Source organism: Notamacropus eugenii, chromosome 2, assembly GCF_028372415.1.
Source record: "Notamacropus eugenii isolate mMacEug1 chromosome 2, mMacEug1.pri_v2, whole genome shotgun sequence".
Lineage (NCBI taxonomy): Eukaryota > Metazoa > Chordata > Mammalia > Diprotodontia > Macropodidae > Notamacropus > Notamacropus eugenii.
This window is the reverse complement of record NC_092873.1, coordinates 313749582-313770665: the sequence shown is the minus strand read 5'-3', so window position 1 is coordinate 313770665 and position 21084 is coordinate 313749582. Positions and strand designations below refer to the sequence as shown.

The 21084-nt window shown below is 35.6% G+C and overlaps 1 protein-coding gene across 3 annotated transcripts in view; it reads left to right on the top strand.

Annotated features, from left to right (window-relative positions):
• The window catches only part of ARHGAP44 (Rho GTPase activating protein 44), a 191803-nt gene that overhangs the window by 83086 nt on the left and 87633 nt on the right, over positions 1–21084 (top strand). For all 3 annotated transcript variants that reach the window (XM_072645033.1, XM_072645032.1, XM_072645029.1), the window contains 2 exons: positions 7017–7134; positions 12044–12112. In XM_072645033.1, coding sequence (XP_072501134.1) covers positions 7017–7134; positions 12044–12112 — 187 coding nt within the window. The remainder of the gene's footprint in view (positions 1–7016; positions 7135–12043; positions 12113–21084) is intronic.

Sequence of the window (21084 nt, the reverse complement as noted above, 5' to 3'; positions counted from 1 at the left end):
GAGAGAGAGAGAGAGAGAGAGAGAGAGAGAGAGAAACCAGTAAAGTCCAAGTTAACTGGGTAGTCTCTGGCCAACTAAATTTACCTTCCTTTGGAGAGGAGAAGGAAAGGGAGAGGGACACAAAGGGATGAGTTGAGTGACCTAGGTAGAGAGGATCATTAATACAAGGCAAGAATCTATTGAGTTTTGAGTGAAGGGCTCCAACAAATATCAGCATAGTTGAAGTCCCTAACTATACTTTTGTGCCAGGTTTGTGAATGCTTTTAGAAACCTTGTGAATTTCCATCTTTTTTGTCCATCAAAATATTCCTTTTGTTTCTCTCTACATCTGTTCTTTAATATTTTCCCCCTTCTCTGAATCCCCCTTATTCTGAATTTTCTCACATAAGTATAATTTCTTAATATATAATGCTATTCTATTGTCCATTTGACCTGTTCAGTTTCTTTTTAAATGTCATATATCTTTCAGTATTCATACTGGTATTTTAGCCATAGGATCATCACTCACCCTCATTCAAAAGGTATGGAAACTGAGGTCCTGAAACATTAAATGATTTTTCCAAGATCACATAGATATTAAACAGAAAAGGGATGAATAAAATGTAGGTCTTATGATTCTAACTCCAAATACTCCTGCACTGTATGGCAGCCAATATAATGAAACTCAGTTTTGTCTTTTGAGATTGAATGTAATAAATCAGATTGTATTATGCTCTTTAATTCATCCTGTTTATTTTCCATATCCAAATGCTACAAATTTTATATAGAGATTGTGATTTTTGAAAACTATTTAGCTTTTTAAATATTTAATTTAATTTTTAAATATTTAATTTAAATTTTTAATGGAAATAAAAAAATGACAGAAAACAAAGAAGGATTATAGGTGTGTATAGGTAGAATGCTAAAGTATAGAAAAACTGCCATGGGAAAAACAGAAAAGGTTAATTTTAGCTATGTTGAAGAAAAGGAGAGGATCAGAGGAAGGGTAGAACTGCAGGATAAAGACAACAGAAGGGAGAAGGCAGAACACCTCAACTATCATTTTGCTCCTGTTTCTCTGTAACAAACACTCAGAACAGAATCAGTTCACCTCTCGGTTTTCTCTTGCTTTCCTCAATTCCCTTTGAAGAAATTCAGGTTCTGTGAGGGCATTTGCATCATTTCCTCCCATTAGAATGTTAGCATTAGATTATTATATCGCTCCTTTCAATTGTTCATATCAATTTACTTTTCTAGGTTTCTCTGGACTCTTTTGTTTGTATTTCAAAGTTCCTTCTCAGATCTGTTCTTTTTCATCTGAAACGCTTGAAAGTTCTCTATTTCATGGAATTTCCACCTTTTTCCTGAGTACAATAGAATTGTACTCAGCATTGCAGTGTAAGTTATTTTTGGTTGTAAACCTATCTAGCTTGCTTTTTTGGAACATGTACCTAAAGGTCTCCTCTGGTTTATAGTAGAAACTACTAAGTCTTATGTTAATTCTGATTTCTTTTTTGGTACCTGAACTACCCTTTTCTGGCTGCTTATGAATTTTTTTCTTTGATAAAGGAGCTCTGGATTTGGCTGTCACATTCCTGGGACTTTTGCTTTTGGACTCTCAGGAGGTGATCGGTGGATTCTTTCTATCTTCATATTTCACTCTCATTCTAATAGTTGTCAGTTTTCATTCATGAAATATAGTAACCAGGTTTTGATTGCAAGTCATGGTTTTCAGGGAGTCAAATGTTTCTTAAATTTTCTTTCCTTGATGTATTTTCTAATTGTTTTTTATATGATATACTACATTTTCTTCTATTCCTTAATTTTTTTTTAAAAAATGTTCTAATATTTCTTTTTGTCTCAGAATAATTGGTTTCTATTTGACTTATTATAGATTTTTAAAAATTAATTTGTTTTTAATTTTCAACAATTACTTCCATAAGTTTTAAATTTTCTCTTCCTCCCTGTCCTGTCCATCCCCAAGACAGCATGCAATCTTATATGAGTTCTATACATATATCCTTATTAAACACATTTTCACATTAGTAATGTTGCATAGAAGAATTAAAACAAATGGAAGAAACCATGAGACAAAACAAAACATAATACAAGAGAAAATAGTCTTCTTCATTCTGCATTTCAATTCCATAACTCTTTCTCTCACGAGTCCTCAAGAGTCCTTTGGGAATGTTTTTGGTCCTCATATTGCTGTGAAGGGCGAAGTGTATCAGAAACAGTACTTGCACCCTGTGGCTTTTACTATGTATAATGTTCTCCTGGTTCTGCTCATTTCACTCAGCATCAGTTCATATACATCTTTCCAGGTTTTTCTGAAGTTCAACTGCTCTTCACTTCTTATAGCACAATAGTACTCCATTACATTCATATACCACAACTTGTTCAGCCATTCCCCAATTGATGGACATTTCCTCGATTTCCAATTCTTGGCCACCACAAAAAGAGCTGCTATAAATATTTTTGTACATGTGGGACCTTTTTCCGTTGGTTTAATGATAGATTTTAAAGAGTTTATTACTTGTTTAAGTTTTACCACATTCTCTTTTCAACTCTTTATTCTCCTTTCACTTCTTTACTCCAGAGCTTTTATTTTTTATCTCTTGCTTCATTTTTTCTAAGTATTTTTGCCTTGCAGTAAATCCATTTTTTCCCATTTTCTTTCACCTTGCACTTGTAATAGAGTTACTTTCTCCTTTTGGTGGGGGAGGGAATCTGCATGATATTTTTTTTCTCAATGCTGGTTGGGTTCTTTTTTGGTTTATTCATGTCTCTAGCTTTATTTCCTAAATTGGGGCTTTGTACCAGGATGAATTTGTGACCTCTTCTGCATTTTTGGGTGGACAACCCTGCTTAGTCTCATCCTGGTTCACCTGGGTTAGATTAGGCACCTCTAGATCTTTGAGGTTCATAATGATGAGGTTTAAAGGCCCTCCAGAGCATTTCATGTCAGGTCAGATCAATAAGGATTTGTCAGGTACTTGCTGTATGCCAAGAACTTTGCTAAGTACTGAGATATAAATGCCAGCAAAAAAAAAAAAAAAAAAGAAAACAAAAAAAAAAGACAACACATGCTCTTGAGGAAATTATGTTCTAAGGGAGAAAGGCATCATATAAAAGGAGTTGAAAAGATTTTTTTCCCCTAGGGGGAGGGAGGAGTTGGCAAAGTACAGAGAATCAGAAGCAGAGCTGTGAGAGTAAAAGATGACTGACCTGAATCCTTCCATAAAATGGAAGTCCTGAGAAGAATTTATCAGTGTGAGAATAAGGCACAAGGATGTTCCAGAGTGAGAGGTCACCGGTAGTGAAAGAACTTCCACAGTGAGAAGGCAACTCAGACATGGTGAAGTCTGAAGAATCAGAAGCAGAGCTGGGAGAGGAAGAGTTCTAGTGATTTCAGAGCTCCTGGACCTGAGATGTCTTAATCACCATAGAACCATCCTGGTCCAAGTACTGCTTCATTGCACTCATTCTCCCATTTTGCGGCTTCTAAGGTCCTTACTTGTATCAGTAAGCACCCTGACATATATGGGGAGTGGGGGTGGGGGCTGGGAGATGCTGTTCTTAGATCTGCTTTTATGAAAGAAAAGGCAACTTTTGAGAGGTCAACAATCACTTTAATTACATTCAACATACAGGGACCAACAGACAGGCTTCTAATTGTCTGACCATTAAATACTTACATACATAGCCATCAGAGAGGGAAGCACCAACATTTGGGCTTTCAAAGATGGGGGGCTGCTTATTGGCTTCCCAGAGTCTCATCTGGCACATAAGCCTTCTTCTAAAAATAAACCCACAAATAAAATCTCCCCTAGAGTATATATATTTTTTTCAGTCAGAGGGCATGACCCAGTGCTCATTAACAATCAGCAAAAGGTGTGGGCCTTCATAGGAAACAAATCTCCCCTAATCAAACCTCCCTCACTAGCCCCACCTGAGGCCTATCAATGAGCGAGGAAGATTTTTAACTTCCATTACACTACCACATGGGGTTTTCTTGGGGCAATCCTCCTGGCTACATGTGTCTCTGGCCCATCTCCCATCATACTAAGAGGTCTATTTGCCAAAGCTGTCAGTAGCTTTACTGATGTCCCCACCCCACCCCTTTCCTATTCCTCACAGGCTTCTGGTTAACTTTTTGTGCAGTTCTGGTAGAAGAAGCTACTTACTATAGTTTCTTATTGGACTTCTTATTAATTATTCAGTCTGTTATAAAGTTAGTTTTTTCTTAAAATAGGTATATAAAGATTTTGTGGTTTGCCTCCATTTACATAGCCATTTTGGTTGGAAGTTCTTTCATTCTTCCTACATTGTACCACTTATTGATTGATTGAATCTCTTTATGATATTCTACCCTTTCCCGTAGAAATATTAATCTCTTTCCTCCATGGAGTTTACATTCAACACCATGTAAACAGATAAGTAAATATAGCATAATTTGAAGACTTAGAGAGGAGTTGACAACTGAGGGCATCAGGAAAGTGTACTTACAGGAGTAGCATATGAGGGAAATTAAAAATTCTAAAATGGTCCAGTTAAAGAGAGAGTAAATTTACTCTTTGAGAAAGGGTTCCAAAACTAGCTTTTCTGATACTTCATGGTTGAAATCCCAAAAGCCAAGAAGGATCATGAGTCCCCTCTGTCAGGGTCTGTATTAATACTGAAAATGAAAATCTTGCAAAGTTTTTCCATCCTGCACTATGGGTGCATGTGGGGTAACCTATGCAAAGTAACGGAAGCAGGAGATAGAACACTGAGTTTGAGGAATAACAGGTGGGCCGGTTTGTGTAGCAAGTATGCTACTCTTCCAGAATCAGGATCTATCTTCCCCATCTGAGTTCTAGAGTGCCCTAAAGAGCTGGGGTGTCTTTTCTCTAAAGTTTTCAGCTTGAACTCTGACTGTGACAGTGTCAAAAATTCCCATTGCATTTAACCAGTTAACATCAAAGATTTTACAAAAGAGATATTTACTTCAAAGATATATGAGAGAAGTACAGCCATTTTCCCCACAACTTAGGGGTACACTCCTTCCTCCTACCTCCTCTCGATTTCTACCAAGTTCATGTACAGATGTACCTTCCAGGCTACCACTGGGCTAGATCATCAAGGTTACTCCTTGTTCCTGGAATATAAATGCTTTACTGGCTTCAAAACCCAGATATAGGCACACCACTTCCTCTCTATCTAAAATGGAAAAGCAACACCACAGGAGGAAGAGAATCTAGGCCTGTATTCATAGATCTACATGGCTCTAGAGGGGAGAAGGCCCTTGTTCTCTCCCTTTACAATAATTTCTTTCACTGGATTCTGTCTGTCAAGTCAAACCAAGATCAGACAGTAGATGAGACTGACTGGCTTTTTTGAATGGCTAATCAAAACCTCCTAATCATCCTAATTAGCTGACCAGGAACAGTTATGGAATTTCTACACATGAACCACAGTTTCTCCGAGGCACTTCTATTATACCTTATTGCGGTTCTCCTAAGAATAGGTTCCCTAATCTCTTCAACATAATGAGACATAGTTAAGTCATGCTATGCCTCTTCCACCTGGCTTCTGCCATATTAATAGGGTATAAATTCTGGAAAGGTAAGCTGGAGCCAGATTGTGAAAAGCTCTAAAGGGCAAACTGAGGTATTAATACTTTATCCCAAGGACAATAGTGAGCCACTGAAGATTCTTGAACAGGAGAGACAGACACTTACTTGAGGAAGTTATTTGGGGGGCTGAGCTGATAGGTACTATTCTTGTTAAATTATGAGAGTGAACAGCTCATTGAGAGCCTAGAGTTAGTCACACCTTAAAAGAACAAGACCCAAACTACAGTAGAAAGGCCCTCTCTGGTTTCCAGTAGGTACAGTCCTCATGGATTCCCTCACTGGTATGAAGGGCTTCAAAATTAAGGCAATGGAGACTATACTGGGGTCTCAGATAAAAATAAATTACATGAAGAGGAGGGCAGTGAAAAACCAGAAAAGGCCGAAGTGTTCATTTTCAGAAGTATACGCTATTGCTTAAGAGCAGGAGAGCTGAGTGAATGTATCATCAGATGGTACACTCCAGCTACTCCTGAAGTTATAGATAAAGAACAAGTACAGAAGGCAGTAGCCTTCCTAGATCTCTATTCAGGAAAAAACATGTAAAAAATCTTCTACTAGTTTTATTAATTTTACAAAACTAAATTATGTTTCTTAGGGTTTTATAAAAGTTTCTTGTTTGTTTTTGGAGTTGTGGATGGCTTGAAACAGGGAAGGACTAGAAGGGAACTTAATTAGGAAGCTCTTGCAACAGTTCAGGCAAGTGTAGATAAATACAAGTCAAAATCATATCAGTGCAAGAATTTTTTCAACCATATAGATGACAAATGATTATCCAACCTTTGTTTGAATACCTCTAGTGATAGGAAACTCACTACTTCCCAGGAAAGCCCATTCTATCTCTTAGGAAGTTTTTCCTGAAATCTAACCTAAATTTGTCTCTGAAACTTACACCAACTGTTTTCTTGGTATATACCTCATTGTAAATATACATTTTTGTAAAAATCTTATTCACTTAAACTACCATACCCACAGAGCTCTGAAACTAACAGCAAAAGTGAATGTTCTATATTTTTTCAGTATGTATAATATTGTTATCCTGAGGCTCTTTCTAAAGTCAAATAATTTCCCATGCAATTCAAAGTTATTCACAAATGGCCTGGTTCTTTGAAATTCTTTTCCATGAGAGAGATAGAAAATAGTATTCTTTATTTTAATGAAGATGAAACTAACAGAGGAGAATGAACAGATATAGTTGGTGCCAGTGCCCCAAGGACTTGAACCCCCAACTCCTGACTATACATTTCTGCCTCTTGTTTTAAAAACAGGGTAGCATTGTGGCCTAGTCAACAGTTTCCTGGGTAATACTTATCATTAGGTGTTCACAGCCCGGGGAACTTAACTCTTGTTCTCATAATTCCTATTTATTTAGGACCATATTCCTACTTCATGACTCTTCTTTTCTCTCTTGTTTCCCACAAGGTGGCAGCAGACTTCCAAATCTTCAGGTTTGTCCAGCAACTTGCAGCCATCAGGTGCCAAAGCTGATGCCCTCAGGGAAGAAATGGAGGAAGCCGCAAACCGAGTGGAGATATGCAGGGTACCCAACCCCTACCTTGACCACATGTTGTCCCTTACCTGAAGGCATATTCTTCAGAGACTTAATAGAACCAAACCAAAGTCATCTTTCTTTTGAACTGAAATTCAGAGTATCTGTAGGCACCAAGCCTCATCTAATTCTTTAGTATATTCTTGTCAAGGTTTCTTAACCTGGGCTACATGAATTTTTTTAATATTACAATATCTATATTTGGTTATAATTGGTTTCCATCGTAATCCTATATATTTCATATATTGAAAAACATTTTTCTGAGAAGATCAAAGGCTTCACCAGATTGTTAAAAAGGGTTCATGACAGAAAAAAATGATTGAGAACCCATGTTCTTGATCTCGGATCATAGAGATTCTTTATGATGTATAGGAAATCAAGGGTCTGGAGGACCCTAAAAAAGAAATTTGATTATATGTTGAAGTAGAAGATAGCAAACTATTTCCATTAATCCTCCTGCATTTTAAAAGAAAAGAATATGTTTGTTGTGCTTATCTTACTTTGATGCTGTCAGTGCTACATTAAAAAAAAAAATCACAAATTCCCATATGGTACTCTAACAGTGGTTAATTCAAACTCACTACTTCCATTCAGGAACTTCTATTTCATCTTTCTGTTATTATCTGCCATTATGTTTGACCAATCCCCTTTCCTAATTGGAAACTATAGTCACTGTTATTCTCTTATTATCTTCAGGACTTTATCAAGTTTAAGTACTAAAGTTTTGAGAAGCTACCTCCTGAGAGTAAAACTATTCACTTTTATGAAGAAAATGTTCTTTTTCAGAGCACTATGACACTTATGTTTCCAAACTCATTGAATAGGGTCCACCATATATTTGTGGAAAAGCTTACTGTCTACAAAAATTTGCTCTCCATCAACTCCAAATCTCCTCCCAACCACCACCACCAAGTACATTATTGAAGGGTAGCAAATGTATTCAGTTATGTTATTTGAAGTAGCTATTCCCAGGGTCTCGTTAGGAGTTTAGAATTGTGTTTAGAAACATAAAATCATAGTGTCACATGAGCATAGTGAAATCAAGCTTACATCAAACATGAGATGAGTAGATTTGGTGATCAATAAATGAAAAGCAACGCTAAAAAGAGAATAAGTATGGAAGCACAATGCCTTTGCCACATAGCCACAGCCAATTCTATTGGAATACCCATCAGTCTCATTCACTTAAGTTCACCCAAATAGTATTTTGTCTGTACTCAAGTGAGACTGTCGAGGCTTCTTTCTTTACTTAGAAAGCAGTGATATTCAAAAGAATCCATTAGCCTGGTAATTCACATATCTTTGAACTAAAAGTAGTGTCAATATTTCTGGAATACAGATAATATAATATCTAGCCAATTGTTGTTTCATCCTTCATTCTAGTATTTCTGCTCCCTTTTATTTCCTGACTATTCCACTTTTGCTTTTTATATTTTTTCCATTTTTCTATCATGATCATTTTTTACCTTTAATTTTTCATATTAACAGATAAAGTACAAAAAAATACATTATTAGAGATTTAGATATGTCATAAAAATCTCCTTAAGTGCATTCATATCTCATTTTATTTTATATCCCATCACCTTACTTATACTTGGCATTTTATATATTTATGAGATATGGAGAACCTTTAAACACACCAGTCTTAATGGGGTCAGATTATTTTCTTAACAATTTTTAATAATTTTCTTAATCTGTATCTTATCTAAGAAATGATCATTGTACTTGAGATATGTTAATATGTGTTGACAATTTGTTTAATATCTTAATTAATCTCTCATATTTTGTAAGACCACATGTTCTTTACTTAAAAGTAAACTACTCATTTCACAAGCATCACCTAAACGAACAAACTGGGATATTTGTGGAAGATGGGAGGTGATTAGCTGTATACAATCATTCTTAGCAAATGAGAATGGGATTTTAATATTTGGTATTACTCCTCATTATGCATCAGCTTCACTCTCTTAATTTTTTTCCCCATTTTCCAACAGCTTATGATCTGTGACCAGCTTGAAGGAAGGCAATTGCTGGTCTCAGTGCCAAAGATTTCAGTGCTTAAAAGTGAAAATATCACATCCCTTTATTGAGTCACATAAGGCTACATTCCCTCATCTTTCTTCCCAGAATTTACTAAAGCAAAAAATAATCAGACATATTAGAGTCAACTTAAGAGGAATATGCTTCGGCTTATATTTGCACCTATATATCCTGGGTGTGGAATGTAACAATAGAAATTTCGTAGCTGTTAACTGAATTAGGAGTGTAGATGTTACCAATAGCATTTACCCACTGCTGCCTAAAATGATTTTTATTAATGCCTTATATATTCTTTTGCTATAGTTTGTCTTATCCATATTAAATACTAATTAAAGTGCACTGATTAAATGAATATATTATCCAGTTAGAATTAGTTTAGAATGAGCTAAAACTGGTGAGACAAATCTAATGATAACCAAAAGCTAAAGGTAAAATTTAAAAATTGGGGAAAAGAGTATGCTCAAGGAAATAATCATTGCTTTTGGTCTATGGGAAAATTGCAATTAATGAGGGGAAGCCAGAACTTCTGCACTCTTACTTTGATTGTATTTTCTGTGACTTGCTTTCACAATCTGACTTTAGTGTATGTTTCTAGATTTATCTCACAGTTCTTCCCCTTCATACATTCTATGTTACAGGTAAACTGATCTCTTTTCTGTTCCCCAGAATCAAACATTCCATCTTTTTTGCACAGGCTGCCCCCATGCCTGAAAAGCACTCCTTTACCTATGCCTCTTAGAACCTAACATTTTTCAAGGCTCTGCTCATGTGCCATCTCCTATAGGCAGCCTCTCCTTAAACCTTAATTTTTAGTGTTCTCTCCCAACGCAAATTATGCTATATTTACTTATGTCTTAATCTATTGTATCCCCTAGTAGAAGATAAGCTCCTTGAAATTAGGAGAATGAGTTTTGGTCTGAAATGGACATAACCAAAATGACTAATAGAAATTTGGTACCCAAAATAACTACCATAATAATAAAAGAGCCTCTACCAACGAGGACATATTCAAGTCACCAGGCCCAGATAAACTAAATCTTAGGCTACTAAAAGAATTGTCAGATAATATTGTTAGTAAGAACTGGAAGGCATGGTCATTAATGATCATGGAAAGAGACCAGCAAAGATGATGGAATGAGCAGAAGCCATATAACCAAGCTGTCCCCCACATATTCCAGTAAAGATTGACATTAATGACACAATGGCACAAAATGTAGCCAAGATACCATACTTCAAGATTTCATGAATGAAAATTGCCTACACATTATAGCCAGAAGGCAATTTGAAATTGCACAAGACTTAGCAATAGTCACCAAAGAGAAGAGTAAAGCCTAGCAGAATATATTCCAAAAAGCAATATAGGCTTATAACCTATATGAGAAAACTGAATATGTTCAAATAGGGCAATTAATGAACCTTTAGTGAAATAGAAAACTTGCAAGCATCCTGATTAAAAAGCCCGGACCTCAGAAACTTGGAAGTACAAAAGCAGGCATCAAGAGAAATACAGAAAGGTAAAAACATTTAAACAATTGGAAGATATTATAAATTTATGAAGAGTTCACTCTCTTATAGGAGAATAAGAAATAAGTATCCCCTTAGAACTCTAAGGTCTTCAATGGCCGTAGAAGGGAAAAAAATAGGATGGAGGGCCTGTAAATGGTTTTCTTAGGTTTTGATGATCTAAAAAGAAGAAATAAGAAAGGAAAAATAAATACATTGGGGAAGAAAGAATGAATGGGAGGAACTTACCTCATATAATTGTGGTGTGCAAGTAGAAGACAATTAAAAAATGAGGAAAACATTGGGGGACTGGGGAAGGCAAAGTTTGGTATAGAAATGTATTCAACTCATTAGGGAAACAGGAAGGAACTGAGCTTGGAGAGATGGGAGAATAAGAATGAGGGTCAATTCAGGAAGGGATTAATTATAAGCAAAGCAAATTCCAACCTCTGAGAGTAGTTTAAGGCAAGGCAGATGGAGGGAGTGATTATAAGAAAGAAATTAGCTAAATTAGCTATCTATGCCGTTGGGTAGGTTATTGATCAAAATTTTATATAGCCCATGGTACTCCTCTAGGGACATCCATCCAAGTTGTCATTGAAGCATTAATTATTATTTTTTGCATGTAACAAGGTAACAAGTTCTGGATATATCTAGGTAAACTAGCTCACATTTATATTAGCTCACATTTTCTAATTTGCATGGATAATACCAGACAGAATCATAGAATCCATTGAACTCCAGAGAAGTCCATTGCACTTTAAACTAAACCTGTACACTTTTTTCCCTAGTGCTGCTCTCTGTGGTTAAATGAAGCATTATAATCACTCTGAAGCCAGGAGGATATTGCTGCCTCCCTCCCAGCCTGATATCTTTCTTTATCTTTGCCTACTAAAGGGACCATCTCATGGCTACTTCTTAAACAGGCCTATTCAATGAATGAGTGTTGCCTCACCCTAAGTGAGTGCCTGAAGGGGACCAAGGTCTCCCAGTGCATCCTGGGTCATCTCCAGTCATCCTGATGAATATCTATCTAGTCACTGAATTCAGATGGCTCAGGAGGAGAAGTGAGGTTGGTGACCTTGCACAGCCCTCCCTCACTCAAAACAAAGTCAAGTGCAAGTCATATCATCATGTCTCTGTTGGCGTGGTCTTCTTTGGCAATGAAGGACAAACCCAAATGAAACATACATGAAAGATTTATAATATGCCCAAGGTAACCTACAAGATTAAGGAAAGTTAAGACTCCTCCATTTCACTTTTCTGCTGCCTCAGATGTTGAAATTCTTGTATTTTATTAGTCTTCTGTTGTTTTCATGACTATTCATAACTTGACTTGACATTTTGCCCTCCACAGGACCAGCTCTCAGCTGATATGTACAGTTTTGTGGCCAAAGAAATTGACTATGCAAACTACTTCCAAATGGTAAGACTCAGAAAACTAGAATTATTTTGAAATATGGTTTCTTGACTCACTATAGCCAAACTAGGAGTAAAAAAATAGAAGACAAAAAATGGAGACCTTGACTCTTCCTGGCTAAGTATATATACATGGCATACTAGATAATAGAACACTGTACTGGAAGTTAGGAAGATCCGTGTTTGAATCTTGCCCCAGATATTTTCTAGTGGTATTATCATAGGCAAATCACTTTACCTCTCTCAGTTTCAGTTTTCTTATGTGTAAAGTAAGAAGAATAATACCTGGAGTACATACTTCATAGGGTCATTGTAAGGATCAAAAGAGATAAAGTATATAAAGTACTTGGCAAATGAAAATTTTATTCAAATGTCAGTTATCATCTTGTCATAATATGAAGTATTAGGCCTTCAGGTTCTTCTTATGTGAAATGTTATTTATGATGGTTTCTCCAAATGTCTGAGAATCAAAAAAGAATAATCATTTCATCCAAATCTGTTTGCCTATTCTCATTTTGACATGCTAATCGGAAAAGGATTACCATGTATATAGTTTTTTAATACTCTAATATACTTTTATAAGTTAAAAATAAATTAAACATTTGACTTTACCAGATTTGTAAAAAAAAAAAAAATTAAACCTTATTCAATAAATATAGTAAAGAACAAAGTATGAGCTTTGATTCCACATTACGGCCAGTCAGAGAAGAGATAGGGAGAGTAAGGGGAAGAGAATAAGAAGTTCTCATGGATTTGAAAGAAGAGACTGAAGATAAAAGAAGAAGAGAAGGAAAATAATAATTTGGGACAGGTGAGAACATGTAGACTGAAGAAGAAAATAAGTCTGAGAAAAACCTATAAGATTTTTTTTGATTGTGTAGACACCACCAAGTCCCACTTGAATGCCTCATCACAACGTAAAGATGACTGGGTTCTTGAAAGCTTTGCCAGAAGATTTCAAGCTTTGTCAGAATCTAACAAGCTAGGCAGACTTTTGTGTGCGGCCCCAGTAATACTCAAACTTCAATTTCCTATTGGAAACCAATTCAGTTTAGTTTGAAGAGGCAGACTGGCCATTTGGTGATGGATTTTTTAGCATAGAGACCTGTGAAACAAATGAAAAACTAAAATGACCCTCAGTTCTGTGTGGTCTCCTTCTGCTTCTCCAGTGGCATTGGCATAGTGGTAGAAAAGGAGGTAGAGGAATTTTAGATTTTATTAAGTTCATTTTTATTAATTTTATCTATTTAATTCATTTGTATTTCTAAATGTGAGAGCTTCATCCAACGGAGAAGCTGAATCATAGAAATATTTACATTATTGTTATAAATGAGACCAGAAAGAAGTATAGTTAAGTGGAAGGATAGGACATAAGTTTTATCATATCTCAGAAGGCTGCAATAATGATTATTTCATAGAATATCCATTTGTCTTATATTATACCATGAAAATAGTAACAACTTATGTACCAACAGCCATTGCTGAGGATAAAAAGATGAAGAAATTCTACAAAAAAGTCAATAATGCCCTTCAAAATAAATCAGAATCCACTCTCATACTTAGTGACATCAGTGCAAAAATTGGAAAGGTGAGAATCATAAGAAATATATGAGAAAGTATGATTTAAGGAAAAGTATGAGATGCCAGAATTGTAGTCTTCATAAAAGCTTAACATCTTTATATTGTGAACACTTTATTCAAGAAAACATTTGGCTGGACATGGTAAGCACTAATAATATTGCAAAATAAAAATAGATTATATTTTTAACAGGAAAAGATGTATTATCAATGTAGAAGTTATCTCTGAATCAGCAGTCTAAATCATCTTGTCCAAATTAGTAAAATGCAAGAATAATAATGACAGAAAGGTATGGTATATAATTGAAATGACTCAACCCAGAATTATTTAATTTAGTATTTAGGATGAGTCAATAGACATCAGTAATTATGTCAACATAGTTTTATATGAAATTATATATATTTATATGGAACCTCTGTAAATCTATTGCCATAATACCAAAAAAATACATAAAATACCTTTCACAGCCAATATTTCACTTATCAATTAAAGAAACACATGGTTGCCAAAGGCAGCATCAATTTAGAATAAAAACTCATTTTAAATATCTTATGAGAAAGGATGAATTGTGATGAGTAGTATTTTCTAATAGAAAGAAACAATAGGCCAAGATGGCAAAATAAAGGCAGGGACTCAGCAGAGCTCTCCCCTAAATCCCTCCAAATACCTTTTAAAAAATTACTCTAAACATATTCAGGAACAGTAGAACCCACAAAAAGACAGAATGAAACAAATTTCCAGCCCCACAATTTGGAAAGGAAAGGTATATTGAGGAACACAGTCCAGTGCAGGCTGAGCCAGCATACACCGGACCCCAACAAACCTGGAGCATGCTTTGTTCAGCTCAATGACTGATATTGGTGGCTGTTTCCAGACCTCCCAGTGCATTGACACCAAAGACAACTTAGAAGGTCAACAGAAAAGGTCTGTTGTGCCTGGGTGAGAGTGAAACACAGTCCAGCACAGGTCACACCAACACAGCCCCACCCCTGGAAAACCAGGAGCAGGCCTTGGGAGTGACTGAATCAGCAGCAACAAGGGCAGTGGCTGTTTCCAGAACTCTCAGTCCACAGGCAGGGGGTCAAACAACTGGTCAGAAAATTATAGGAATCTTTTTGCTAGAACTGAGGAAGGACTCCACTGCTTTGCCTATACTCAGATCACAGTCAGAGTTCTTGGTATCAGTCTCAGGGTGAGAAGGAGACTAGCATAGTGGAGCTTACTACCAAAGTGGAGAGGGACCCTTCTCAAAATTCCAAGGCAGAAAAGAATGCCTGTGGTCACTCACAGACCAGAGCACAGGCCAGGTGAGTAGAAAAAAACCTCTCCTTACATCATACCAGCTTGAGAAGTGCTTCTGAAAACAGATGCACAAAAGCCCTGAAGCTTGAGACAGGGCATCCTGCACTATGTAAGCAGAGCTCTATTTTAACAAATAGTTATAAGTCAAGTAATTCGCTGGGGAAATGAACAAATAATGGAAAAACTCTGATTATAGAAAGTTACTGTGGTGACAAAGAAGATGAAAATGCACACTCAGAAGAAGATGGCAAAGTCAAAGCTTCTAACACAGAGTCTCCAAAAAAAACATGAATTAGTCTCAGGCCATGGAAGAGCTCAAAAAGGATTTTGAAAACCAGGTAAGAGAGGCAGAAGAAAAATTGGAAAGAGAAATGAAAGTGATAAAAGAAAATCATAAGAAAAGAGTCAACAGTGTGATAAAGGAGACAGAAAAAAATACTGAAGAAATACTTAAAATACTTAAAAAACAGACTAGATCAAATGGCAAAAGAGGTTCAAAAAGCCAATGAGGAGAAGAATGCCTTAAAAAGCAAAATTGGCCAAATGGGAAAAAAAAGGTCCAAAAACTCACTGGAGAAAATAAATTCTTAAAAATTAGAATGGAGCAAATGGAAGTGAATGACCTCATGAGAAATCAAGAAACAATAAAAACCAAAAGCATGAACAATAGAAGACAATGTGAAACATCTCAGTGGGAAAACCACTGCCCTGGAAAATGGATCCAGGACAGAAAATTTAAAAATTATTGGACTACCTGAAGGGCATGAAAAGAAGAGGAGCCTAGACATCATCTTTCAAGAAAAAATCAGGGAAAACTGTCTCGATATTTTAGAACCAGAGGGTAAAATAGAAATCAAAAGAATCCACCAATCACCTCCTGAAAGCAATCACAAAATGAAAACTGCCAGGAATATTATAACCAAATTCCAGAGTTCCCAGTTCAAGGACAAAATATTGCAAGCAGTCAGAAAGAAACAATTCAAGTATTATGTAGCCATAGTAAGGATAACACAAGATTTAGCAACTCTACATTAAAGGATCAAAAGGCTTGGAATATGGAGGGATATTCTGAAGGGCAAAGGATGCCTACATCCTTTACATTACAACAAAGAATCACCTACTCAGCAAAACTGGACATAATCTTTGAAGCAAAAAAATAGATATTCAGTGAGATAGAGGACTTTCAAACATTCCTGCTGAAAAGATCAGAGGTGAATAGAATATTCGACTTTCAAATACAAGACTAAAGAGAAACATAACAAAGTAAACAAAAAAGGGAAATCATAAGGGACTGAATAAGTTTAAATTCCTTATATTCCTACATGGGAAGATGATATTTGTAACTCATGAGACCTTTCTCATTAGAAAGTAGATAGAAGGAGTAGATATAGATAGAGGGCATACATGTGAACTGAATATGGTGGGCTATATTTAAAAAATAAAATTCAAGAATGAGTGAGGAATGTACTGGGTGAAAGAGAAATGAAGAGGTGGAATGGGATAAAATATCTCACACAAAAGAGGCAAGATAAAGCTTTTATAATGGAGAAGAAGAGAGGGGAGAATAGGGGGAGTGAGTGAACCTTAATCTCATTAGAACTGGCTAAAAGAGGGAATAAGATACAGAGACAATGGGGTATAGAAATCTATCTTACCATGTAGGAAAATACAAAGAGAAGGGGATAAGAGAAGGTGGAGGGGGGTGACAGAAAGGAGGACAGATTGAGGAAGGGGTAGTGAGAAGGAAAACATTTTGAGAAGGGACAGGGTGAAAGGAGAGAGAGAACAGAATAAATGAGGCAAGAAGAATAGGATAGAGGAAGATACAGTTAGTGATAGTGACTGTGAAAAAAGTTTTGAAGTAATTTTCTCTGATAAAGCCCTCATTTCTCAAATATAAAGAAGAGTCAAATTTATAAAAATAAGAGCCATTCCCAAATTAAGAAATGATCAGAAGATATAATCAATTTTCTGTAATCAGAGTAATCAAAGTAATCAAAGCTATTTATATATTCATATGAAAAAACATTCAAACCACTATTTACTGGAGAAATGCAAGATAAAACAATTCTGAGTACTACCTCATACCTATTAGTTTGGCTAATATGAGAGAAAAAATAAATGACTAAAGTTGGAGGGGATGTGGGAAAAATGAGACAACATATTGTTGGTGGAGTTGTGAACTGATTCAACCATTCTGCAAAGCAATTTGGAACTATTCCCAAAGGGCTATAAAATCATGTAAGCAAAAAGGAAAAGGATATATACATACAAAAATATTTATAGCAAGATCCTTTTTGGGGGTAAAGAATTATAAATTGAGGGGATGCCTATTAATTGGGGAATGGCTGAACAGGTTGTAGTATGTAATTATGATGGAATACTATTATACTATAAGAAATGGTGACCAGGATACTCTCAGAAAAACCTGGAAAGACTTGCATGAGTTGATACAAAGTGAAATGTACTATATACAAAGTAACAGCCATATTGTAAGATGATTAACTGTGCTATTAGCTATTCTCACAAGACAACAATCTAAGACAACTCTGAAGGATTTAGGATGAAAAATGCTATCCATTCCCAGAGAAAGAACTGATGGTGTCTGAATACAGATTGAAACATATTTTTTTTTAACTTTATTTTTCTTGAGGGTTTTTTGTCTTTGTTTTCTTTTACAACATGATAATTATGGATATGTTTTGCGTTACTGCATATATACATATAGCCTATGTGGAATTGCTTGCCTTCTAAATAAGGAGAGTTGGGGAGGGAGGAAGGGAGAGAATTTGGAATCTAACATTTTAAAAACAAATGTTAAAAATTGTTTTTACATGTAAGTGGGGAAAAATTAAATACCAGACAAATACAAAAAATAATTTTTAAAAAGAAATTCTATTAAAGAAAAAAATAAAGATGTGACAAATAACCCTCTTCAACAACCATCTGATCATAACTATCTGATCATAAACATTTATGTGTTTCCACAGTGTTTGCCATTGCAATAAAAAAGATCCAGGGCAAAATCCAAGTTGAAGAGGGCTTCTTTACAAGATAGTGAGTTCCTACAGATGGTCCTGTTTGCAAATGGCATTGTGTTGTTTGCATTAAGCTCTGGAATCATGCAGAGCTTCTTAGAAGAGCTCTGTGGTCATTCAAAACAAATTGTCTTGATCATTTACACAGAAAATACCAAGTGAATGAAGAATGTCTATTATCAACATTTCAACCTCCTATAGAGCTTATTCATCAGTCTATATCTGAGATTGACTGTGGACAATGAGTTGAGCCTAGAATTGAACTAGAGTAAGAGCTGGTTCGATTGCCTCCAGAAAACTGAAGAGTTATTTTCATGACCTCATGCTTCCAATGGAAACAAAGGCCTATTTTTTTTGAGGTGATCAGAGCTAAGTGACTTGCCTAGGGTCACATAGCTAGTAAGTGTCGGAGAGCAGTGCTCTATCCACTGTGCCACCTAGCTGCCCTGGCATTCTTTTTAATGCCTATATCCTACCATATTGAAACATAGATTACAATAGTTTATGAAGAATTTCAAAAGAATATCACTCAAAGGATAAGGAGAACATGCTGGTGGGTGTAATTTGCACTATATAACCAATAAGGCACTTAAGGGAACAGAATGGAAGTAAAGATGTTATCTAAGAAATTTATAATAAGAAGAAATGATAGAATGGTCAAGTAGTGAAGGTAAAGGATGATAGGTGAATAGCCAGAGTGCCCCATCATCTATAGACAAAGTGAGGAAGGCTTTCAGCACATTGATCCACATTGGGTAGGCCCCTTTGGTGAATTTATGAAGGGTAAGTGTCACACAGGATGGTGTGAGATTGAAATTCTGTACTAAATTTTAGGCACAAAGATGCCAGATGTAAATTTAATAGTTAAATAATTCTGGGTACCTCCACTTAGATAAAAAATAAAAAATTCCTCCTGCACTTGAAAATATGTCATCAGCCATTTCCACTCACTATTTATAGTATTCCCAACACAAAAGACAAAATACTGTCATAAAGATTAAACAGGAAGACAAACTCTAGGCAAATCTCTATTGAATAATTAAGTGGTACAATAATCACTCAACTTTCAGATGTACTCTGAATAATCATGTTCTAAAGCTATTCATTCATTCCCTCTTTGATCGCTCTCTCCAAAGATTACTCTTTGTATGATGTCTATGAACTTAAGAGATATTTCCCTTAATTAAATTAATCAAAGATGTTCTTCCTTCTCTTAGTCTGACCATATTCCTAATCGGTTTCGGGGAGATGTCCTTTCTGATCTGATTAAGGCTCTCCTTTTAGAAACTAGTTATCCCCTTATTAAAAGAGCCTATAAAAAGATTTCATTGTGAGTAAATATTTATTAAACCCTTACTATATGCAGGCATTAAGTGCTGGGGATATAAATAAGAAAAAGAAAGACAATCCCTGCCCTCCAAGAGATTATAATCTAGTGGGGGAAGACAGTACAAAAAAGGAAGCTAAAGTAAGGTGGGGTGGTGGTGCCATAGGGTGCTCTGCATTGGGTCATGATGTTTGTGGAGTAGAAACCAAGCAGAACAGCTGGTAGAGGAAATGCATAGCATATTGTTTCAGAACTGGTTGATAAGGTTTCTCATTCAAATTAGACTAAGCACATGAGACTAAACTGCTGTGCTAATATTATTTGGTAATATGAAGCCTAAAGAGAAAAGTATGGAAGGGTCCTTAACATGCTTCCACAATAGGCAGATGTGGTTGGGTTATGAACTGTATCATTTAGGAGTTTCCAAATCAATGAGATCACGAATTCATTTGAACACTAGGCCTCAGAGTCAGTTAATATCTTTTGTTATTGTTGTTCAAAACCCTAGCTATTCTGTTCTTTATTCCTTGGCAATGCCTGAGGGCCTGCCTGACACTTAGTAGGCATTTAATCCAAATGCTTGTGAATTTTTTGTGCTGGAGAGAGGGCCAGTCTTGAAGAGCGGAAGGTCTAGTTTCAAAACCTGACTCCGATACATATTAGTTGATTGACATAGAATCAAACTACTATTTAAGACTGAGTTATAGACTGATTGCTGATTTGTATCAGTACAGGGAATTTCCAAATCATGAGAGGTCTGGGAGAAAGATAGATGGAGTGATAGAATTACATCTAGAGATTTTATTTTTTCCATAAAATTTTAAATTTTATGTATGTATGCTTAAATAACTGAAGTTTTAACATTTTACTTTTGAGATATTAGATAATTTATAATCATTTATGAATGCCTTTGATACTCAGAGTACTAAGAGATTGTCTTATCCTTGTTTTTGTCAAAGATCTTACTGGTCATCTCATCCTCTGTTCAATTCAAAATGCCTATAAGCTGCACATGGAGTTGTTATCTATAATTGAGTCTTGGTTAAGTTAAATATATAGGGAACTATATATAGTTTTATATATATGTATATATGCATATATACATATATATACGTATATATATTACTTAAAACAATAGGAAAAAAACCTAGGGACAAAAAATTCTAAAGTAAAGATTAACTAATGTTTTACTTACTTGAACAAATCTTGAAAGGTACTGCTGTCAGGACAGCCTTGAGACTAGAGGGAAGGGAAGAGGATGGGAGATGATTCTGTCTCAGCTACAGTACAGTGGCCAGAGCAATTTCAATTCATAAGATACTTTCTGAAAGCTGTATATCAGTCTGGATGTACCCCACCCACTGCAGCAAAGTCAGTTTTATCCAAAATTCACTTGTTGAAACCTGAGTCATTCAGTTGTGAATGGTGAACAATTATGTTTTCCGGCATTTTCTTTCCTAGTACTCTGATTGGAGAGTATCTTTCCCCTCTCTATTCCACAATATTCCTTATATTTCTGATAGATGATAGATCAATTGATTGATAAATAGGTGATAAATAGATATTTAAATGTTTGTTTTGGTTTCTAATTTTCCCTTTTGTTATGGGGACATAATATGCCAAAGTAGGATAATAATACCATTTTACATTCATATAGTGCTTAAAGGCACAATCTGTATACATTATTTCACTTGATCTTCACAACCAACCTTTGAGGTAAGTTCTATAGTTAT